The sequence below is a fragment of the Rhineura floridana genome, chromosome 16, assembly GCF_030035675.1.
Source record: "Rhineura floridana isolate rRhiFlo1 chromosome 16, rRhiFlo1.hap2, whole genome shotgun sequence".
Lineage (NCBI taxonomy): Eukaryota > Metazoa > Chordata > Lepidosauria > Squamata > Rhineuridae > Rhineura > Rhineura floridana.
Window position 1 is genome coordinate 10,224,394 of NC_084495.1, and position 25,430 is coordinate 10,249,823.

At 42.0% G+C, this 25,430-nt stretch overlaps 1 protein-coding gene across 1 annotated transcript in view; it reads left to right on the plus strand.

Moving 5' to 3' along the window:
- TRPC5 (transient receptor potential cation channel subfamily C member 5) overlaps positions 1-25,430 on the plus strand; it is a 245,212-nt gene that overhangs the window by 155,283 nt on the left and 64,499 nt on the right. The window contains exons 4-5 of the mRNA XM_061598336.1: positions 6,697-7,033; positions 15,555-15,694. Coding sequence (XP_061454320.1) covers positions 6,697-7,033; positions 15,555-15,694 — 477 coding nt within the window. The remainder of the gene's footprint in view (positions 1-6,696; positions 7,034-15,554; positions 15,695-25,430) is intronic.

The window sequence follows — 25,430 nt, forward strand, 5'->3', positions numbered from 1 at the left end:
GTTTGACTTTTGCACGGTTAGAATGTAACCTACTGCCCAGAGCTGGGCATGTTTAGCCTTGAGCAGAGAAGACCAAGGGGAGATAGGGTAGCACTCTTCAAATACATGAAAGGTTGCCACACAGAGGAGGGCCTGGATCTCTTCTTGATCATCCCAGAGTGCAGGACACGGAATAATGGGCTCAAGTTGCAGGAAGCCAGATTTCGACTGAACATCAGGAAAAATGTTCTAACTGTTAGAGCGGTACAACAATAGAACCAGTTACCTAGGGAGGTGGTGGGCTGTCCAACCCTGGAGGCATTCAAGAGGCAGCTGGACGGGTACTTGTCAGGTATGCTGTAAGTTGGATTCCTCATTGAGCAGGGAGTTGGACTCAATGGCCTTATAGGTACCTTCCACCTCTACTGTTCTATGATTCTTCTGTGATTAAGAGTCAGCTCCACTACTCTACCCGCTTTTGCCACTGGTGTGCAGCCCTGAGAAGGTTGTCCCCGAGGGAATGTGGCCCTTGGGCATGAAAAGGATTCCTCAGCCCTATTGCAAGGCAAAGGAGGCACATCAAAGGTTTGCTCTGAGTCCCACATGGACTGATCATGGAAGAATACAAGGAGAGACTTTCTAGGGGTCTGTTGGAGGTCACCCACTCAGAGGCCCTGTGCCAGAGGTTCTTCGATCGAAAAGCAAAATTGGAATCTTTTCTTGTAAAACAGGAGGTTGAAATAACACAACTTAGGTTGCTGTCTGTGTGCTGGCATTCATTTTATGGTGATTTCATGTGCTCTTTTTCTTATTATGATGACTTTTGGTTTAAAAACAAATTAATGTGTCACGATATTTAATTGAAAGCCTCTTGCCACAGTTGCCAAGTGACTTGGCCCAGAGTCATGCCACTTTAAGTCAGTGGAGGATGTCATTCAATGATCAGAGTCAGTAATCCAATTGCTTTCCAGCTGTGATACACACTTTTAGTGACTATTGCTCTTTTCCAAAGGGGGGTTATTGTCATTGTTGCTGATGGCCACTTTTGGTGCATTTTGTCTCTAAGGCCAAGAGAAAAGTTCGATTAGAAGTTTAAGTAGGTATGGTGTTTGGTTTTTTTAAATCACTGCCTTTTTTCTTCCTCTTCTTCTTTTTGCTAAGCTAATCTTGTCAGAATCTCCTGCATGAAATATGAGTCCCCTTAATTTTTAATAGCAAAGCCGCCTTTGAATAAATGAAATCATTTCACTGAGGAAAAACACAAGCAGAAGAGTTGTAGAAGAGTCACACACATCCACTGACACAAGCAACATAATTTTGAGTCATGTGGCGTACTTTATAAGGGACAGTCCTGCATTTCAAGGGCTGTCAAGGACAGTCCTCTGTGGGAAGGAGTCCTCTATATGAATGACTGTAAAGCACCATCAGAAGAGGGAGGAAAGGCCCTGAGGATGCCCATCCATACTTAGCACCTGGCAGTAGACTAAGCTGGCACTAGGGATTAGGGATGGAAAGATCTGTCAATTTTGGTTATCTCTGTTTCTCATTTTTCTAATATTAAATCAGGTTCTTCACATTTTTGCATCAATCTGTGATTTTTTTATTTAAAAAATCCCCATGAAAATTCTCCACCATTTTAGTGAAAGTTTCTTCTAATAAACACGTTGGTGTAGACAGTTTTGACTAATGCACACATTTCTGCAAGCCATTTCTTATCATAGAATGCATTTTTGCAGATTATTTTCACTCATATATTTTTATGCACTCTTTCCCATAATATATGTATGTTTGTAAACATTGTTTGGTTGGCAAACTGCATTGCAAAATTCAATTAAATGCAAATTTCAAAGGATAACTGTGCATCAGTTGGTTTGGAAAGTGCAAATCTGATAAATTTGGCTTGAAATGAGAATGAATCTAAATTCCCACCCATCCCTACTAGGGATGGAATGATCTGTCTGCATTGGTTTTCTCAATTTCTTGTTTTTCTAATCTTAAATACGGTTCCCCACATTTCTGCAGCAATTTTCTTTTTGTCATTTTAAAAAAAAATCCTCATGAAGATTCTGCAGCATTTTAGTGCAAATTTCTCCTAATAAATACATTTTTGTAGACAGTTTTGATTTATGTACATACGTTTGCATGCAATTTATCCTTATATACAACATTTTATATGGGTGATTTCACCAATATATTCATTTTGTGCACACTTTCCCCTAATACATGCATTTTGTAAACAGTGCTTGGTTAGAGAACTGCATCACAAACTTAAGATAAGTGCGAATTTTGAAGGATGGCTGTGTTTCGGTTCTCTTGTCGTTTTGGAAAATGTGAATGTGATTACATTGGCTTTAAATACAAACTGAATCAAATTTCTCCTTCATTCCGAGCAGGCACACAGGCCACCTGGCCACCATCTTCCTCACTATGTGGGGATGCAATATATTTATATTAAAATCAAAGGATATATGAGCATATGCAAATTTCATGCCAAGCTGTGTCCTCTGTTTGTGATACATCAGTGGCCACCCAAATTCCAGTTTCCTTGCAGAGTTCCTGCTGATGCACCCTGCTTAGAGTTACAGGCTGTGATCAGACAGAGGGGTGGATGAATCTGTCGATTTTGGTTTGTCTGAGTTTCTTATTTTTCCAATATTAAGATTTGTTGTTGTTGTTGTTAAATTTAATACCCTTCCCTTCCTCCCTGAAGGAGACCTGGGTGGCAAACAAATGACCCAAAGCTAAAAACATCTATTAAACATATTTTTTTAAAAAAAACATTTTTTTTAAAAAAAACATTATTAAAAAATCTTTAAAAACATCTTTTAAGAGTTCTAAAAAACAATTGCAGCACAGATGAGGACTCCACAGTTCTCCAAGTTTCCACATCAGTTTGCATTTTTTAAAGTCCTCATAAAAATTCATCAGCATACTCATGCAAATTTCTCCTAATAGGCACATGTTTGTAAGCTATTTTGCCTAACATACACATTTTTTGCAGGGTAATGTCTCCCAGGGTAATGCATTTTGTATGTCATTTTCACAGACACAGGCATTTGCGTGCACACTACCTATCTGGAGAACTGCATGGCATAATTTAGAGAAGGTGCAGTTTTTGAAGGATGGGTGCATTTTGGTTCTTTTAGGCAGGTTCACCTTTTAATGCAAAATGGGTTGAATCTATCTCCCATCCCCAGTGGAGAATCAGTCCAGAGGTGAAGGTTGAAGGAAGAGGCGAAGAGAGGACATGGGAAGCAGCTGGGTCAGAGAGATTATCTACAGTTGTGCTAGCTGGAGCTGATGGAAGTTGTAGTCTAAAATATCTGGAGGGCACCAGGTTGGCAAAAGCTGCCATAGGGGAAGACTGATGCCTTCATACCTTGCTTGCAAGCTTCTATTCTGCTTTAGGCTTACGTTTTTAATTCTATTTTTACATCTTATTTTTTCATATAAATTGAACAAAAGACTTTGTTTCATTTTTGCTTATTATACAGCCACAAGAGTGGCTGTATGCTATAGCCAGCATGGATTTTTCATATTCTGCAGTGTAAATTGAAAATACACCCATGCCATTCTGATGCTTCCCATAAGCTCATTTCAAAACAAACCTTACAAAACATATAGTCCTGAACTCAGAAACGCTTGCTTGACAACCCTCTCAATTTTCATGGTGATAAACAAAACAGTCAGAAAGGATTGAGAGTTCAAAGTCTAAAGAGAGAGAAAAAAACCCAGAGCCCTTTTGGACTTCTTTATCTGAGAGTTCTCATAATCTGTTGAAATTCATTAAAACTCAGCCATGTTCACAGAGGACCTGCAATCCTATTACTGACCTTGCCCCATACTCTGACCTTCATCTTCTGCAATTTAAAAGTTAAAAAAATGTCTGGCTGATTTTTAATTAATTTAATAAATTTTGTATTGAACTGAATGATAATGTCGGACATGCTCAGTAAGGACCAACTGTCAGTGTTCTAAAAGTCAGACTCACAGCTGTTTGGCTTGCCTAATCAGGGGGCCACACCCACACCCACACCAGACTTTGATTTCACATGAGACAGTCATGGCTTCCCTCAGAAAATCCTGGGAAGTGTAGTTTGTGAAGGGTGCTGAGTGGAGACTGCTATTCTCCTGACAGAGGTCCAGTGCCCAGAGTGGTTGAACAGTCAGCCGCTCTGACTGAAGCTCTGTGAGGGGAACAGGGCATCTCCTAGCAACTCTCAGCACCTTTCACTAACTACACTTCCCAGGATTCTTGTGAAATAAAGGCCTGGTGTGGATGTGGCCAGGAACAGCTTTGGTTTAAATTTGGGTGGGAGGCTACATGTACCTGCTGTTGAATAAAAAGGTGGGGGGAATGCTGAAAAGCAATGATACTGTTCACAATGTGAAGAGTATCATTTCCTTTTGGAAAGGAAAGGGGCTTCCTCTCTGCCCAGTGCCCACCCACCCAATCTCCTCCCCTCCCCTTCCCCTCCCTGCTCCTCCCCCGGCTCAGTGTTGGACTACGACCTGGGAGACCAGGGTTTGAATCCCCACACAGCCATGAAGGTCACTGGGTGACCTTGGGCCAGTCACTGCCTCTCAGCTTCAGAGGGAGGCAATGGTAAAACCACCACTGAATACCATTCACTATGAAAACCCTATTCATAGAGTCACCATAAGTCGGGATTGACTTGAAGGCAGTCCATTTCCATTTTCAAACATGATTCCACAGAAGTAAATCCCACTGAACTCAAAAAGTATGCAACTGATCAAACCCACCCTCCCTTCTCCACCCTCCTATCCCCTCTGTCTTGCCCCTCCCCTCCCCCCCAATCCCCTCCCCTTCCCTTCCAATCCCCTACCCTTACCCATGGTCAGTTTTCCCTATCTTAAGCATGATTGCATGGGAGTAAATACCATTGAACTCAATAAGCATGCAAATGATCAAGCCTGCCCTCCCCTGTCCTTTCCTTTGCCCCTCCCCCTCCAATCAACTCCTTCCCCCACCCCCACTCCCCTCTCTCCTCCCTTTCTCCTTCTCTCTCCTCTCTCTTTTTCCTCCCCTCCCCCTGCCCACTCCCTCCCTCCCTCCCTCCCTCATTTTCTTCTGCTTCTATTTCTGTGAATATGTGAAGTACACTTTGCAAAATTTACACTATAGGTACATTTTTAAACCGCAAGGTTTTTTGCCTATTAGTGAATTATTGTTACTGCTTGGGTGATAGGCCACTGCACATACTTTAGTTATATGCAGTATATAGATACAGTAAATACAGATACATACCATAAAATCCCCAGAAGTATCTGGTTGGCTTTTGTTTTTGTAAACAGGACCGGGGGACAGGGCCTAGACAGGCATTTGCTTTGATCCAACAGGGATGCTGTCATATCTCTTTGTTTCTTAGAGGATTTATAAACCACCCACCGTTTGAAAACATGGTGGTGTTTTTTTCAAAAATAAAAAATAAAAACAAAATACAAGTTGAAACAATATGAATACAAACCCATCTGAAAAACCACCAGAACAAAACCGAATAATGCTATCCTGGAAAATGATACCAAAAAAGCCTGGCTGAATAATAATAATAATAATAACAACAACAACAACAACAACAACAACAATAATAAATGTCTTAAGGAGGTGCCAACAATTAATTTGAGGTGGGTATTCCAAATTGTGGATGCCATCAGGCAATGACAATGGCTACTAACGTAACTCAGGGATGTTGATCCTCAGGCATGGAGGTCAAATACGGCCCTCCAGGCCCCTCTGTCTGGCCCTTGGGACTAGGTCCAGGCCTCGCCCCCTCTCCAGCCATGCCCTTTAGTAGCCCTGCTGTGCACCCTTCAGGAGTGTTTTTGCCTGACTGAAATATGTCCTTCAACCCCAATAATGCTTCCTGCTTGCCCGGATGCAGGATAGAGAGGGGCGTGTGAGTGTGCGTAGAAATTCATCTAATGCACAAAGGTAACATTTATAATGATCACTTTGCCCAGTTTTGCCTCTGCCCCCACTTGCCACTTGCATTTGGCCCCAGAAGGTTGCCCAGGAGAGAATGCAACCCTTGAAAAAAGGTTCCCTACCCTTATGGCAGAGGGCGAAGCAATAGAGGAAAGCCATCATCTTTACGCTTTGCTTACATGCATCACGGATGCTCACTATGGGCTGGGGATGGAAAGAACTGTTACTTTTGGCCCTCTCAGTTTCTCATTTTTCCAATCTTAAATTTGGTTCTCCACATTTCTGCAGCGATTTCCATTTAAAGAAAACCCTCATTAATCTGGCATTTTAGTGAGAATTTCTGCTACTACACATATTTTTGTTGGCCGTTTTGACTAATGTAGACATCTCTGCACACCGTTTCTCATCATATAATTTTTGTATATTATTTTCACTAATGTATTAATTTTTATGCACACTTTCCCCTAATATATGCATTTTTTTTTGGCAAACATTGACTAGCTGGCGAACTGCATCGCAAAATTCAGATAAGTGCAAATTTTGAAGGATGGCTGTGTTTCAGTTCTCAAGTTGTTTCAGAAAGAGTGGATTTGATAGATTCAGCCTGAAATGCAAACCGAATCAAATTTCTCATCCATCCCTACTATGGGCTAGGAGGTGGTTCTTCAAACTGATCCAGCAAATCTTGTCTTTCATTCTCGTGATTTCCCCTACTTTCCCTCTGTGTAATGCTCCTCTCTCAGATTCTCCCTCTCTCTTTCTCTCTCCAGTTTGTTGCACAGCCCAACTGCCAGCAGCTGCTAGCGACGCTTTGGTATGACGGCTTTCCCGGATGGCGGCGAAAGCATTGGGCAGTCAAGCTCTTGACCTGCATCACCATTGGACTGCTGTTTCCAGTGCTTTCTGTGGCCTACTTGATTGCACCTAAGAGCAGGCTGGGACTGTTCATTAAAAAGCCATTTATAAAGTTTATCTGCCACACTGGCTCTTACCTTACCTTTCTCTTCATGCTGCTGCTGGCATCGCAGCACATTGTCAGGACTGACCTCCACATGCAGGGACCTCCTCCCACCATTGTTGAATGGATGATCCTCCCCTGGGTTCTAGGTAAAGCACTGAATGCAAAAGCATGTGGGGCATAAGGAGAGTTGCATGTAGATTAATTTTGATTGGGATGCCATTTCCCTGCAAATAGGCTCGGCATCTTAATTTCAAAATGAACAGCTGTTGTCTCTTCTGCGGGTGGAAAAAAAGCCACACAATCTCCCAGATTTAGCCTCGTTTTCTGTGTTTGATGCCACGTTGGGATGAGATTGAGGGATTGGTTCTGATTACGGTTCTGATTAGGGCCACACAGATGGTACAAGTGACTCTGAAGGTTGCTGGAGGAAGCATTATTTATAGGAACACCAGCGGAATGGTGTACAGTTTGTTAGGCACAGTCTGTGTACAGTTTATGAGGCACAGTCTGGAATCTACTGTCATCAATGATGCTGAGACACATCTTGAGCAGGGACCATAGCTCAGCAGTAGAGCAACTATTTTGCATGCAGAAGGTCCTTGCTTCAATCCTAGCATCTCCAACTAAAAATAAGAGGTAGCAATAAAGACCTCTGGAGAGCTACTGCCTGTCAGAGTAGCCAGTAATGGGCCAGATAACCTATACCCAGAGGGTGGATCTTATGGTGCAGCCTCTTGGGGCAACAAAATGTCCTAGGTCAAGCATGCTTTTGATTTCTGAGTGTGAATTGGGACAGATGAGCTGTGAGATGAGAGAAAATACGTATTTATTATCCATTAATTCTATAGCCAAATCCTCACTCTAAATATTATTATCATTTATATCAGGAGTGGAGAATCTGTGGCCCTCCAGATGTTGCTGGAATACATCTTTCATCATCCCTGACTGTTGGCCAACAACATCTGGAAAACCATAGTTTATGACATGGTTCATTTGATGCCAGTGAAGGCTGGTCTATTAGGACAAATGGGGCACTGCCCCACCAACCCCATCCAGCCCTCACTTGTCCACTTCCTTACTTACAACCAGTCCAGGGAGTGGCACTGGCCCTCAGCATCCTCCTCCTCCATCTCAGTGTCACCTTTGTAGAACTCATCAAGGAAAAGAATTCTTGGCTCTGACTCCACCTATTGTTGACCTCCTACTTTACACCCTACTAGTCCTCATGGACACCAGCCACCACTGTTTGCCATAAAATCCTGCAGTTGTGAACAGAGAACCTGTGGTTGTAATAAAACCTCAACGTGGTTTACAACCCCCCCAAAATTAAAATCAATAAAATACAGTTAAAAACAGATATTTAACACATTCAAAAATTAATTAAAATAAACTAAAAACAGATAAAAAGACTTTAAAAAAATGTTTAAGCAGGCGCAGGAAAAAGTACAGCAAAGACATCTGCCTGATGTCAATAGGCAGGGAGTTCCAAAGTGTAGCTACTGCCACACGAAAAGATTGATTTCTTACAACTGTGGAATGAGTATTATGTGGCACCCATATCAGGGCCAGTTCCGCAGATGGAAGCCCAGTTGAGTGGTCATATATGAAGATGAATGGAGACTTGTATCGACAGCAAAACAAGGCATTATAATCATTCTTGCTTTGTTTGAAAACCTGGCAAAGGGCAAGTAGGGGGATTATAATAGAAGTTGTTTTACTAAAACTCTCAGAAAGATTTTACTGGTAAGCTTGATGATTCATGTGGACAAAGTAGGCTTTTTCTCTCTGCTTTTCTTCCAGTAATTGTTATGTGTCTTCCTTGACCTGCATTCACCACCAGTCATTTAACATTTATGTATGAAAAGCTGAGCATGCTTAAGTTCCTAAATATAAAGTATTCTATAGTAACACTAGCTCCATCTGCACTCTATGTTGAAACCACTCTTGTACCACTTTAAACTGTCATGGCTCCCTGAAAAGAATCCTGGGAACTGTCATTTGTTACGGGTACTGAACGTGGTTAGGAGATACCCTCTTCCCCTCACAGAGCTGCAATTTCCAGAGTTCCCTGGGAAGAAGGATTGATTGATAAACCACTCTGGGGATTCTAGCTCTGTGAGGGGAATAGATATCTTCTAACCACTCTCAGCACCCGTTAACAAATGACAGTTCCCAGAATTCTTTGAGGGAAGCTGTGACTGTTTAAAGTGGTGTAATTTTGCTTTGAAGTATAGTGCAGATGGGGCAACTGTCTCTTTTTGCCCTGATATTCTATATAAGGGAATTGGTTTAATTAGCATGTGCAAGGCATATAAGCATGCTTCCATAACACACACACACACCTCACACACACTGCACACACAGGGTCTTTCAAGTTAAACTGCCTTGACCTCAAACCAACTGTGGGCATATAGTAAAGCAGAAACAAAAGGGAACAGCACCAAACAAAGGGCAGGATAGAGAGGCAAGCTCAGGTGCTGGAAGAAGTTTATTAAAAGCTCAACACGTCTCGGAACTGGTCCTTCGTCAGGAGCTGTGAGGATCTGTTTATCTTTCCTTTGTCAGGCAATGCATACAGTGTGGGCCTGTTTTAGAGAATGTGCATTGCCTGACAAAGGAAAGATAAACAGATCCTCACAGCTCCTGACGAAGGACCAGTTCCGAAACACGTTGAGCTTTTAATAAACTTCTTCCAGCACCAAAGCTTGCCTCTCTATCCTGCCCGGCATATAGTAAAGGACAACAACCAAAGAGCTATAGCCTTAGCATGGCTGTGTCTCTTGTTATGTTAAGAGCTACCAAACTCTTGCTGAAGGAGCCCTGCTCAGTCTGTCATTCCCTGAAGCAGCGGAGGCTGCCTTATTAAGTCAAACAGGGCACCGCCCCACCAACCTCAATCTGCCCTCAGCCAGACTCCACCTCCTCAGTGCTGCCTTGCAGAAATCTGCAGGGAGGCAGACAGGGGCAAAACTAGACTTAGGTGGATCCACCAGTCATTGCTTCTGGCTCCATCTACTGTTGGGCTCCCTGCCTTCCGCCCTCCCAGAGACCCAGTGAGCAACAGCTACCACTGCCCTGAAGGAAACTCATTGATTTCTGAGGGAGACCAATTTTTTTCAAACAGTACTTCAGAAGCGTATAGAAATGCTTCTTTTCGTCTCCTTCTGGATTGATTCAGCTAAATGTAGGTTGAAGAAACCAATGCCAGAATCAGTTAGACTCACTTATTAATTGAGCCCGTTGTCTAGACCAGGCGTTCTCAAACATTTTACCCTCAGGGCCCATTTGAGACAGTTCACACTGAAAGACAAACTTACCTAATTCACACTTTCCAAAACGAGATGCAAACTGAAACACAGCCGTCCTTTGGAAATGCACAACTCCAGATTTTGCAGGGCAGTTCTCCAGCCAAGTCAAAATGTGTGTGCTAGTGTAACGTGTGCATAGACATTCATCTATTTAGTGGAAATAACATAGAAAAATGCTTTGCAAAAATGTATTAGAAAGACCGCACTAAAATGCTCATGAACTTCCATGGGAATTTTTTTTTTAAAAAAAAGGCAAATTTGTGTGGAGAATTGACATTTGGGAAAATGAGAAACTGACCAAAACCAAAACCGCCCATAGTCTGTTCTCATCAGTTGAATAAACATTAAAAAATAACCTTTTGTCTCACTTTCTAAAGGTCCTTCAACACCTCCTCTGGCCCTTTCCCTTCAGAAGAGGGAGACCTTTCTCTCTCTCCTCTCCCCGAACTTCTCTGTCACCTGGCCACCTTTCCTCAGCATGCAAGGAATTGCTGTTGCTGGTGTTGGTCCAGCCAAAACGCTGTGGCATGGCTAAGGGGTGGGGCCCACCTGAAAGTGACCCAAGGGCCACTAGGGGGTTCCAACCCACCATCTAAGAAACACTGATCTAGACAACAGTTGAGGAGAGCCACTCCTCGTTGCAAGCCTATGAACGTCTACTTCAAAGTTAAGTTCCACTGAGTTCAGTGGGACTAGCTCCCAGGTATGCAGGTATAGGGATTGCATTCATAAACACCTGGAGAGACCTTCTGATAGGATGAGAGGCAGCTTGTAGAATCATATTTACTCTCCAGTGCATTACTCCAGATCGATTTATTCAATATTTGAATGTTATTGTTATTTCTGTTCCCAGCAGTGAAGTTCCAGGTACTATGATGCAAGGCTAGATACTTTTGGATGAGCCCTGGAAACTGGTGAATCTTTATAATTATTTGCTTACAGATATACCAGGGAATATTTTTTTCAGCAAACCACACAAAGAGCTAATCCTGCATTAGGTCTTCCATAAGAGCAACTATGCCCTAAAGATGCTTCAATATCAACCAAACCACAGTTTCAACTCTATTTTATTTTATTTATTTATTATTTGATTTATATCCTGCCCTTCCTCCCAGCAGGAGCCCAGGGAGCCTGCCTATCTATCTATCTATCTATCTATCTATCTATCTATCTATCTATCTATCTATCTATCTATCTATCTATCTATCTATCTATCTATCTATCTATCTATCTATCTATCTATCTATCTATCTATCTATCTATCTGTCTGTCTGTCTGTCTGTCTGTCTGTCTGTCTGTCTAAACACACATTCTTTATACATGACTTCAAACTGTTTCACTCCCTTTAACTGGAGGGATATTTACTTCTCCAAGCTATCATGGATGTAACATTCCAAAAGTTGGTAAGAAATTCCCACCTAAGAGGAGGACAGCTCCAGTCATTAGCTCCCAAACTATTAGCATCCTGAATGATTAGCAAGCTATCAGCCTAAGAAGTGGAAACTGGTGGCACTGTTGTCAGTGGGGCAATGATTCTGCTCTGGGTTTTAGTCCGAACTTTCAAGGTGCTGAAACCTATTCCCCAGATAGGTTGGGTGACTCCTTAAAAGTCCGGACTACAACCCAGAGTGGATTCACTGCCCCACTGACATCTAATCCACCAGTCTCCATTGAGCCCAAGAAATGATGGTCTCCCGGCCTTATCAGAATGATCTGATACCACATTTATTGTGGTAGCCACCCACACATGGATTTCTAGATGTGCTTCATGAACTCACAAAGGAAACAGGGAGTGGCAAGATATTTTGACAGATTCAGGCCCTTAGCTCCTACACTACACTAAATCTACAACTACATCTACATACTGTAGATTGTGGCTGCATTGGAATGTCACTATAAACCATAGTCTATGGCAGGAGCAAGCCTAGCCTTAATGTGGCTGTAAAAACAAAGAATAGCTCTGAACTATTACAAAAGAAGTAGCCTGTGCAGAAGAGTTGGCTATTGATAAAAAAAAGTTTAAACAGAAAGTGAATTAGAGATAAAACTCAGAATATTTGTCTATTCAGGAGTTCTCTGCATAGGTTCAGAGCCCCAAATGCTCTAGATTGCACTCTATATCAGAATACAAGCATTTGTCACAAATCTGAAGCCTGAACTGTGGTTAATCTTAACTATGGTTTGTGAAACAAGCCAGCTTCATAAATCACAGTTTGTTGCATTTGGATTATGTGGCAAGTTGTGGTCCATCAAGAAAAACAGAAGAGAAAGCTTCCAAATTTCTCTGAATGTACACGCTGGAGGCAGGAGCATGTGAGTCTTGGGGGAGACTAGGCTAATTCCTGTCATGATAAACCAATGTTTGCGAGTCCCTCAGTAAGTCTCCTGTGCATGCCCCCCTGAAATTAATCTGAGCTGCTCAAGAATTCAGCAGTGGTCCCATTCTTTTTAACTGCGTTTACACCAAAGAGCTTTTGTATTGTGGTTTGTATGCATAGTTCTCAGCTGGAAGTGTAAACAGAGCTTGGAAAAGTTACTTTTTTGAACTACAACTCCCATCAGCAGCAGCCAGCATGGCCACTGGACTGGGCTGATGGGAGTTGTAGTTCAAAAAAGTAACTTTTCCAAGCTCTGAGTGTAAATAACTGTGGATAGACTACAACTGCAAACTAAAAACATCATACAAATGATTAGTAGTGTGCTCAGCTGAGCTGTTGCTTGTTTGGCACCATTTAACCTTTTTTCCTTACCATGCTCAGCATTTGATTTGATGCTGCCCAAGATGGTTCCCTTGGTTGGCTACAAGCTCCAGCCAATAAACTGGTCAGAGTGAAGGCATCATAGCACAGTGCAGCCATATAGCCAATCAGATTTAGCTATGTGATGACACCAGAAAACCAGATCAGAGTGAGGGCAAAACTTCACTCTGAATGGAGAGCATTTTCTCTGTTTCACAGAGCCCAAATATCCCTGAAATAATAATTCTCCTTCCTGCATATCACCTCACAGAGATCTCAGAGGACCTGCAGGCAAATTTAAATTATTGTTTATTTATTTTTATATCCTGCCCTTCCTCCCAGTAGGAGCCCAGGGCGGCAATTATAAATCTATATGTGAGGCAACAGGTGAATTTTTTTAAAATAGGACCAATTGGTCCATTGTAGCTTTACACTGTATTCATGCAGCTACGTCTAAAAACGAAGCTGAGAGCGATGATCTGAGTTCAAACCTCTGATAAAGCATTCCGTAAAAGAACCATGCACAGCACATGCTTGCAGACAGGCTCCCAACCGAGCCATATTCCTTAACACCTCTCTCTCTGCCTTCGCGTTTAAATTGCACCAAAACCTTCTGGGGAAACAAGGGAGATTTCAAATAACAAGCAGAGGATGAGATGGTTGTAAATAAGCTGATGGTGTTTTCTGTGTTCAGCTTCCTACCTGGATGTCTCTTTGCCATTGCAACCTCTTCTCTAAAAGGCTGTGTTAGCCTCTTATAAGCAAAGGTGTAGTGTGGCCGCTGATGAAACTGGGAAAATGAAGGTATCATCATTTCCTTGCAAATGAACATTTCCTTTTTTAAAAAATGAAATGCCTCCTCTCGAAAAAGGAGGGAGACAAACGGAAAGAACAGTCACGTTCTATGCAGACAGTATGACAGTAACTATAGCAACGTTTCTAACAATGATTACTCACAATGAATGTAACATATGGGGTTCTTCATCAGAAGCCACTCCACTGATTTGTTTGTACAGGCAAAGAATTTGCGGTAGAAAAGTGAAATTTTCCTTACCAGTCTCACTATGATGATGATCTTTAAATTGCAATTCAAAAGAAACAGGAAGACAAGACATCCTTACGTTTTCATGGGGCCAGGATGCACTGAGTCAACATCCTCTTCCCCTCTTGTTTAATGACCAACCATTGCATTCAACTCATGGAGGGGTCCATAAGGAAATGGTAGAGCCCAACCTACAATGGATTCTATATACCAAACGTGTATTCACCCAAGGTGGTTGCCTTTTCTTTTCTTTTTGGCACATTTGTTGATTTTCTTCATTTTTTTCCTTGCCGGTAAATATATGTAGCATCTTTAACAAAACTCAGTTTTTTTTAAAAAAAAGTCCTCTGCTAGCTGGTGCTTGGGGGAGGATATATACAATAAAGTATCATGGACAATATATTAGCCTTTTTGGGGGGTCTTCAAATTCCAGGTAGAATCAATGTTTACAGGGTGAGCAGGCTCTCCATATAGGAATATAGGAAGTACACTGAGTTACATCCATTGGTCCATCTAAGTCAGAATTGTCTACACTGACTGGCAGCAGGTCTCCAGGATTTCAGGCAGGGAGCATCTCCCAGCCCTACCTGGAGATCCCGGGGATTGAACTGGAGACCTTCTGCAAGCAAAGCAGATGCTGTGCCCCGAGCTATGACCCTTCAATATGTTGCTTGACTCTATGCATACAGAGCCTACAAGTACATCATTTGTATAGACCGAGCTGATAAATCAGGGGGACAGATGGGTCCAATCCCAGTCTCCCTCCGTGCATTGACTCTACATAGAATTTGATGGGCTGAAAAGGGATATAACGGACACACATATATGGATAATGTACAAAGCTATCTTATACCAAGATGGGCCTTTGGGCCATCTGGCTAACTACTGTTTCCTTTGACTGGTGCAGCTTTTCAAGGCTTCAGCTTGGCAGAAGTATTACCAAGGGATGGGGCATAGCTTATTTGTAGAGAAGAAACTCCAAAGGGGAACCCATGCTATCGTTAGCATGTTCCACTGCTGCATGGGCAGTGCACATCCTGAAAAGTCAGAATGAGAAAATCAAAAACCACTGTTGTGCTGGGATCAAGAGAGATGTCATGAACAGTCTCTAATAATTAAGGAAAGAGACACTTTTCTCCAGAAACACCTTTCTTTGAAGCTACACTGAATCTTCTCTCGGCCCAAGCAAACTGCACATCCTACACTTTCACCTTGATTTAAAAGAGTTAAATGTAGGCTTCAACCAGGGGCACCTGGTTGGCCACTGTGAGAACAGGATGCTGGACTAGATGGGCCACTGGCCTGATCCAGCAGGCTCGTCTTATGTTCTTAAATCTTTTCCATTTGAAGTCATTTCTCAGCTCTTTCTGCTTATACCATCCCCTCCAAGACGTCTTTCAGGTTCTGTTATAGTAAACTACTCTGTAAGCAGCATTACTATGCTTTTCAGAAGAGAGGGAGGGCGGGCAGAATCTTGTTTCGGAGCCCTTACTTTTGAACAGCTCTTTCCTTACATCCTATTTACTCTACTTTGGTGACCAGTAATGATGCCTCATGGAAATGAACTCTCTTTCTGCAGGTTTTATTTGGGGAGAAATCAAAGAAATGTGGGACGGAGGCTTCAATGAGTATGTGCACGATTGGTGGAACCTGATGGATTTTGCAATGAATTCTCTCTACCTGGCAACCATCTCTCTGAAAATTGTTGCATATGTCAAGGTACCAATAACATGTGTGTGTGTGTGTGGACTCTTTAGTGCAGGAATGGCTAACCCATGGCCTGCAAGCTATATCCTCCCCTCCTCCTAGGTTTTTGATTAGTCCCCCAAGTCCCCCCAATTTTTTTAAACCATTTTTAATTTTAAAAATAATAAGGGTTGTATTCAACATAGCACTAAGTAGATTGTTCCATCAGCTCAAAGATTTTTTCCTTGCACAACAAAGCTCTCTCTCTCTCTCTTCTCCCCCAAAAGCTGTACAGGTTTCCCCCAATCCTCCAGAGTACATCTGGGGATGGTGTGGGGCAGGCACAGGGGGAGGAGAGGGGGAGAACCCATTGCGCTAGTGTTAACTCTAACACTGGTGCAAAAAGGTTGTTGAATACTGCCCTAAATGTTGTTGTTGACCACTCCATGGATCAATAAATGCCAAAAGGTGATGATGACACAGGATTTGGTGACCCTCTCCAAGACTCCCCAAAACTGGTTCTTTTTTTAAAAAAAAATGGCCATGTCCACTTTTATACTTCAAACACACCCACTTTTTAAATGATTTTTAATAGCAAATTTAACAAATGGAAAGAAAGAAATGGTGAAGGAAAAATAATAACACAGAACACCATCAGCTCACATTAATGAGCAACCAGTACATCCAGCTTGAATTAAGCATAAATTCAAATGTCCTCCAGATGTCCAAATAAGCATCTACACAAGATAGACATTTATAGGAAATATGCTCAAATGCAACAAGGTCAGTGAGGTTGTCAGGCCATTTCATAACAGAGAGTGGATGTTTATCCTTCCACATTTGAAGTATAAATCTCTTAGATACCATAAGGGGTTGCTATAACCCACTTTTATTTTTCTGCCATTAATCCCCATATTACAAGAATGTAGCTTAAAAGCACACGAACATCTGCAAACATTGGGGATTTTGCCAGTGAAAAACTGATCGGCCATCTGATACTATTTTCAGACACGCTCACTCTGACATGCAACCCCTGGAAGGTTGACCATGGGTCAACGTGACTCTCAATCCAAACAAGATTAGTCACTCCTAGCTTTAGTGACAGGCTTCCCTAAGGTTGTTAATTTCTTTCTTTCTCCCTTCCACCGTTCCATTCCATTACAATTTGGGAGTATGAACATTGGCTCCCTGCGAACTGTTGCTTGCAGATCTGGAGCCTTCAGAATGTCTGCTTCTTCACCCGTTGAACTTATAAAAAAAACACCCTCTTTTTCCCCCTTGTTGACCTCAACCATGGGCCTCTTGTCTGTGCCAGCACTAACCACAGCAATCTTTTAAAACAGGGTTTGCAAACTCAGTTCAAATAAACACAGATCTCAGATCCTGATTGCTAGTACAATGCTATACAGCATGTATATATACTCAGAAATAAGCTCCATTGAGTTCAGTGTGACTTACTCCCGGGTGTATAGAGTTGTAGTTTAATATGTGAACTGCAGTTAGCATCTAGGGCTGTGCACCATATTCAGCCAAATCCTGACTTGAATCAGACCAATTCAGAGAGGGATCTGAGCTTGGGCCAAATCAGGTCAAGATTAGAGATGGAAAGATCTGTCAGTTTCAGTTCTCTGTTTCTCATTTTTCCAGTCTTAAATTCAGTTCTCCACATTTCTGCAGCGATTTGTGATTTTTTAAAAAAATCCTCATGCAAATTCTCCAGCGTTTTAGTGCAAATTTCTCTTGATAAACACATGTTTGTAGGCAGGCTTGACTGCCACACACATTTTTGCAAGCAATTCCTCATCATATAATGCATTTGATGTTACTTTCATGCATATATTCATTTTTATGCACACTTTCCCCTAACATATGCATTTTCTGTAAGCATTGGCTGGTTTGGAAACTGCATTGCAAAATTTGAAGAAATGCAAATTTTGAAGGATTGCTGTGTTTCGGTTCTCATATAAAGTGTGAATTTGATAGATTCAGCTTGACATGGGAACTGAATCAAATTTCCCATCCATCCCTAGTCAAGACAAGGTCGGCCTGCCTGGAGCAATCTGGGGCTGTCGGGGATGGGGTGCCTGGCAGAAAGACAGCAGGGGTCTGCTTCACTAGCATGTTCCCCGGAGGGAAAGCTCTTGAGAAGCAGCACCCCACAGGAGTGAATCCTCTGTGGGCTGCAGGGTACTGTTTCTCAAGAGTCCTGCATAGCCTTATTTGCTTCAGCTGCAGACATAACGCTAAACCATGGGTAAGGCCAACTAGGAAAGTGAGAATGAACTAGCAACCATTTCCTGATCTGACTCCCAATTTGCAAACCATGGTTTTCAGGGAGCCCGCAGTATTTGGAACAGAAAAGTGACTTGCATGTAGTTCAGGTGACAAAGTTTTCTTTTTTTATCCCGGTCAATATAACAACCACAACAATAACAAAAAGCTATATCCCTCTCTATTTGTGTTAATGATGGATGGTGGAGCAAGTGCATTTCATCCTGACTTTTTAATGTAAAAATAAACCATGAAATAAGAGGGGAAAGCAGCAGCACAGAACAAGGACAACAAAAGAAAGAGGGCTGGGGGATCCACAACCATGCAGGCAGATATTTATTGCATTTGGAATTTGGAATATTGTATACATTTCTGGTCACTTCATCTCAAAAAGGATATTGCAGAGCTGCAAAAGGTTCAGAAAAGGGTAACCAAACTGATCAAAGGGATGGCGCGACTCCCCTATGAGGAAAGGTTGCAGCATTTGGGGCTTTTTAGTTTAGAGAAAAGGCAAGTTAGAGGTGACATGATAGATATGTGTAAAATTATGCATGGCATGGAGAGAGTGAATAGAAAAAAGTTTTACTCCCTCTCTCATAACACTAGAACTCATGGACATCCAATTAAGCTGAATGTTGGAAGATCCAGGACAGACAAAATAAAGTACTTCTTTGTGCAGCTCATAGTTACACTATGGAATTCATCCCCAAAAGAGGCAGTGATGGTCACCAGCTTGGATGGCTTCAAAAGAGAATTAGACAAATTCATGGAGGATAAGGCTATCGATGGCTACTAGCCAGGAGGGCAATGCTGTGCCTTCACAATTGGAGGTAGTATGCCAGGTGCTGGAAACTGCTCACTTCCTGTTTGTGGGCTTCCCACAGGCATCTGGTTGGCCACTGTGAGAACCGAGTGTTGGACTAGATGGGCCGCTGGCCTGATCCAGCAAGCTCTTCTTATTAGAGAATCCCTGTGCAATCTGAGCACCAGCCTCTGTTCAGAAGTCAGGAATTCTGACCAAGAAGCAAAGTGTTACCCAGCCTTCACATGTCCAGTCTCAATCAGCATGCAGGAGCAGCTGTGCTTATCTTTTTTTTTTTTTTCAATAATTTTTATTCAGATTTTCATAAAACATACAAGACGAAATCATAAAACATTCAAAGACAAAAAACAAAATCAAAAATAGTTAAACAAAAAGAAAAAAAGAAAAAAAAAACAAAAATAAAAAATAAAGAGTAAAATATTGACTTCCCATTTGTCAAAGATCAAATCAGTTATAAATCTATAATATATAACAATCCTGTCTCTTAAGTCATATTATAAAATCACTTTCCTCCAGTAGTTATCTTACTTAATCATCAAATCTCATAAACATTACTTTATTCTTTCCACAAAAAGTCAAAGAGAGGTTTCAATTCTTTAAGAAATATATCTATCAATTTTTTTTTCCAGATAAGCATATCGATTAATCCATCTCATTACTAATTATGATAATCTTATTGTCATAACCATAGTCAAAATAAACATTTCAATTAATCCATCACATCAGAATCTGTTAGGTTCAGTAATTTCAGTAGCCATTGTTCTATTATCCCTATTAGTTCCATTTTCCATCTTCCATCTTCAGTAGTCTTACTAAGTCCAGTAATTTCAGTATCCAATCTTCCATTATCAGTATTCCATAATAATCTTGCTGTCAAAGCCATAGTCATATAGTAAGAGTCTGATGGGAATTACCTCTATCCCAAATATTTTCTTGCCATCCATTCTGAATAGGTTGCTGAAATACTGCTGTAAAATCATATCTCTGTTCTTTTTTTCAAAATACACTGGGTCATCTCTTGAAAGTTTTTCCATTGTCACATGGCTGCAGTTAATTCCATAGATTTTCTCTATATTGGGCTCCATCACATCATTCCAGTCCAGAAGATTATCCATGCCATTGATAACTTTATCTCTAGAATCTTCATTAATTTCTTCAGAGATAACATTGAGTTCCAAACAATTGATTTTATTTCTAAAGTCCATAGACTCCAAATCTTGTTCCTGTTCCACGTTTGTTCCAATCTCCGGGATCTCCTCTCTCACAGGGACCCCTGTTCCAGTCTCCAGGGTCTCCTCTCTCACAGGGACCCCTGTTCCAGTCTCCAGGGTCTCCTCTCTCACAAGGACCCCTATGTCTTTAATCTCCTGTGTCTCCAAACAATAGATTTTGTTTCTAAAGTCCATAGACTCCAAATCTTTTTCCTGTTCCACGTTTGTTCCAATCTCCGGGGTCTCCTCTCTCACAGGGACCCCTTCCAGGGTCACCTCTCTCACAGGGACCCCTATATCTTTAATCTCCTGCTTCATTTTACTCAATTCAATTTTCAGCTCCTTACAACCCTGTCGCAGGTTTTGTTTCGTTATCTCAATCTCATCCATTATTTTCTGAAACATAGTTATTTCCAGATTCTCAGCCACTTTCTTAATTGCCATTTTAAAAGAAAAATATAGGAAAACCACTTCTTATTTCAGCAACAATTGGGTTAATACTCCAAACTTGGTGACATCACAGTATAAACAGAGCAGACAGCCTTATCTCTCCATAGTTAAGTAAACAAAATGCAGTTCCCAGGATCGAAACAATTAATGGCAGTCGTCAGAAAACAGATTCGTCAAAATAAAATAGACCAAAAAGAGAGTAGTCTCAGACAATATAATATTCTTCAAAATAAAAATCTGGAATAGAAATCCCTCTTCTGTGTATATCTTTAGAATGCAAATCCAGGACAGCTTTTTGCAACAAAAACAGAGATAAGCTATTAATTAGTGCGTAGCAGAGAGAAGTTATGGCTCCCCAGTGAGATGTCAAAAACCGATCAATCTGGCAAATCTCTTTTAAACAGCAACAATTTAAGTCAAGTAAAAGAAAAATATAGAAAGAAGGGTGCTTGCCTGTTAGTGCGTTCTCTCTTAGAAGATAAGGTGAACGTTCGCTTTATCAGATAGAGCTTGCTGTTGAAAATCCGTCCCACCTTCGTCGGCTGGACCTCGTCCCATAAATTAATGAGATCTGGTCGCCCCAACAAAAATAGGCTTTGAGGTTAATCTCTTCGTTTCTCCCTACCCGGGAGAAGTTTAATCAGTCAAAAAAAAAGAAAAAACTGACTGATATATCTGAATAAGCTTCTTTTGAGGCAGGAGCCCGTCTCAAAAGCAGGCACAGGCTAAGTCACCCTTCCCGGAAGTCAGGAGCAGCTGTGCTTATCTGACCTCCTGTCACTGGCATCTCTGAGCCTTATCAGGAGGGAGAAGAGAAGGGGCCAACTTGGCAGGGAGGGCAACGTGGGGCAAACAAGCCGAATCCACCCTTGCATTAGCACCTCGCCAACCTCCCCGTCACCTTGCCCCTCCCATTCCCAGGAAGGCATAGTGACACCAGTGACAGGAAGTCGGGTAATCACAGCTGTCCGTCCATGCCGACAGACACTGAACATCTCCCTGGTAACAGATTACTTGGACTCATAAATTCCATGTGTTACCCTGGATATGTGATATTTAGGAACTTTTCTCTGGCGTTTCTGGTAAGCCATGGGAGCAACTGCACAGTAGCTTGACTTGCTTTATTAGGGGGATTAACGAAACCCACTGCATCCCAATTTTGCATTTAAACACAGAAAAAAAATATTTATTTATTTACAGGATATGGCTGGTATCTAAAATGCCATGTTGTGGCTTGGAGCGTTTATGGAAGATGTTGAGTTCAAACATAAAGTGACAGAGGTGCTGCAAACCTGTGTTGCCTGGATGTTCCTCATATTCTTATTATAATAGAGTTAGAAATAGACAGAGCTGGGGAGTCCTATGGTTGCCACATAAGGATGGTACTAGAGATGCGGCAGTCTGAACTGGAGGCCTAAACTCACCCAGGGTTGTCTCTCCCCCAGGGGGAATGCCCGAATGCAAATGACCTGGATTTGGACCATGTGAGGGGAGAAGAATGGAAGGGCCTTAGCTCAGTCCTAGAGCATTTTCTTTACATGCAGAAGGTCCCAGGTCTAATCTCTGACATCTCTAGATAGGGCTGGGGCTGTCTCATTCTCTGAAACTCTAGAGACCTGCTGCCGGTCACTGAGCTAGATGGACTGTCAGTATAAGAGAGTTTCCTATGTAAGGTTGGCATGGTTTAGGGAATGGAAAAGTTAGACAAAAGTATAAAATGTTCATCGCCAGTTGCACCCCCAAATGATGAGGCAGACACAAAATATGGGATGAAAAGAGCAACATTTTATTAAGCCAAATTGAACCAATTGAACCAATTACCTTGCTAAGCAAATGAGCCAATTAAGCCAAATGATCAGTTAGGCCAATTATCAAATTAAGATCTGTGGAGGGAAACTAAATAAATATAAAGATCAGCGCAGGCTCCTAAAATCTGAGTACTGTACAGCTTAAACCCCGATCCTCAGATTTTTGGGTGAGGAACCTTGGCTCTAGGCCCAAGGGTAGTTTGACTACCTAATCCTAGGCCCATCCTTGTCAGCACATTAACTGTGCCTAGGGAATTCTGTCCAGGTCACCCCCAGCTCCAGCCTTGAGCCATTGAGCCTGTGATCTGGGCAGTCCTCATGGAGGGACCCTGTCCCTGCCATCTGGCCTTGATGCTTTGATGGACAGGTCTGAAGAAGCCCCTCTTCACCTTCTAGAAGGTGCCTCAAGGTTCTCACCAATTTTTCCACTTATCCCATCTTTCCTAACCCCGCACTGACCCTGTCAAAACAATATTTTTACCTAACCCTGCCTCCAGTTCACAATCCAGTGTGACACAGGCAAAAAACCTCCCCGGGTCAAAACGACAAAGGAAGGTAAAATTCCTGTGAGGCCCCCTAGTGGCAATCAGCTACACCCACACTGAAAAGGTAATGGGTGGGAGGTTGTGTGCCACCGAAAACCGCAATGAGCGGGAGAATGGGTGGGGTACAAGAGCCAGCCAATCAGGCGGCTCACGGCAGACTAAACATCTGCACCTGGCACCTGGGATCTTGCCCCATCAAGGTAAGAGCCGGGTGCAACCAGCAATCCACCTTCCCCATAGCGATGCCAGGGGAGGGGACCAGGATCGCAGTTCTGAGAGGATAAGGGAGGAGCAGATTTCCTGCATTGCACTGTGACTGAAGAGTGTAGTCATGGCTGTACAGCAGAGCTCTGTGGGCAACCTGGCACCAAGTGTGTCATTGGCTGTCACAGCCTGTTTTTCAGTATGTGCCAACCATAGCCAGCTATTGTACTTCAGTCAGGAATTCACTAATACAACATATTTCCAGGGGTTTTTTCTTTAAAAAAATATTTTATTTAACAACATTTATATACCGCTTGATTGTAAAAACAAACAAACTCCAAAACATTAAAATCATTAGTAAAAACACTTTAAAAACAAGTAATTAAAAACATTTTAAAAACAATTAAAACAGCAGTAAACTAAAAAGATAAAAACACATCAGCATCTGTGTGTCTGAGTAGGCTTGCTCAAACAGAAATGTTTAAGCAGGCACTGAAAAGAATACAGCGAAGGCGCCTGCCTGATGTCAATAGGCAGGGAGTTCCAAAGTGTAGGTGCTGCAATGTAAAACTATATTTTCAGTAGAAGCCTGGGTTCCCAGAACCTTCCAGATACAGTTTGACAAACGGAGAAGTATTTTTTAACGTAGAGTACAAGGCTTGTGTTGCCTTAACGTCCTGACTAACCCAAGGGGGGGGGAAGCAAATATTGAAAAGAAACAAGGGAACAGGGTAGAAGAAGAGAGAAGCTAACTGAAGCTGGAGCACATGTGCTCAGGAAACACTGGGTTGGAACAGTCTCAATGAGGTGAGATCCCATGAAGATTGGACAACGTGTTAACTCTAACATAGTTAAAAGTGACTAGATTGTGGATAAGGGTGGACAGAAGGGGCACTGCAAAACAATACAAGTGTCCCGCTGCAGATTGATTGGACAGTACTAGGGAGCCATTGGAAAAACAGGGCCTATCTGCATTAAACATTTAAAGCAGTATTATACCACTTTAAACAGTCATGGCTTATCCTGGGAACTGTCATTTGTTACTGAGAGTGGTTCAAAGGTCCCTGTTTCCCTCACAGAGCTACAGTCCACAGAGTGGTTTAACAATCAATCCCTCTTCCCAGGGAACTCTGGGAACTGTAGGTCTGTTTTAAATGTATAGTGCAGATGGGGCCAAAGTTGTCTCATATCCATAACATGTTTGTTCTTGAGTGGCGGATATATCCTAGGTGGGAAGAAGAAACAAAGGTGCTTAACCTAAGGAAAATTAAATGGCTGTTCCTTACATTACCAGTGGAGCAATGCCAGTCAGGAGACCTTTTGTTCTCGCCATGGCTAATGAAGACCAAATAATGGCTCATGTCTGTGTTGGCAGTTGGCAAATGATCAGGTGCATAATTAGACATTAGCATGCATTCAGAGTTCTCACATGTCTTAATCACATCCATAACAAGTAATCTCTTTTCAATGAGGTCAGTCTGTCAGTGCCAAGTTTTGCATCTTCTGTGCACTTGCAGTGAGTATCCATGCACTCATTGCAGTCACAAAGCTACAGGAATCATCCCAGGGCATGTGCAGAGTGCCAGCAGAACTGAGTTCCTCAGTAGCAAAGCCCTCCTCTTCACACAGCATTCTCAGACAGTGCAATACCTGCAGCGTTCAGATAAGAATGTGTCCTCTAAAGAAGAGAACAGGGCTTGAAATGCATCAGGATTTTCTGTTGGCTTGCATAATTTTGGATCGTTCCTTTTTCTTTTCTTTTTAAAGATACTTTAGAAGTATCTTTCTGGACACTTTCACTGATGACTTAACTAACTAAATAAATCCCTTGTTCCATGGTGCTTCGAATGACTGTGACTTGCCCGTACAAGCCCATACAGGTTTGTCTCAGCAGAGGCCTTTTCCAGATATTATTTTATCCTCAGCATTATTCCACTTTTAATTAATATATAGCTATATTTTCTGTTCACAAAATATGTCACAGTGGTTTAGATATTTAAAATACGACTAAATCAACACTTCATTAAAACCAGGAAGCAGAAAGAGAGAGAGAGAGCACAGCAAAACAGTTGTAAGGATACAGCTGTCAATTTCAGTTTTTAAAGGATGGTTAGAGCTGTTACTGATGCTATGGGATTCTGCAGCAAGCCAACAGGGATGCAGAGCTTGGAAAAGTTACTTTTTAAAACTATAACTCCCATCAGCCCTAGCCAGCAAGGCCACTGGATTGGGCTGATGGGAGTTGTAGTTCACAAAAGTAACTTTTCCAAGCTCTGGTCCGAGGTAATATAAATCCTCAAAAAGGGAGTTACATCAGAACAAGGCTACGACAGAGAAGCTACAATGGTTGGTGGGGCGTTGTGCGCCTGCCTTCCAGACGCTGACAGTTGCTGTGCTTACCTAGAGGAAGAGGGGGAGGAGCAGAGCTTGGAAAAGTTACTTTTGTGAACTACAACT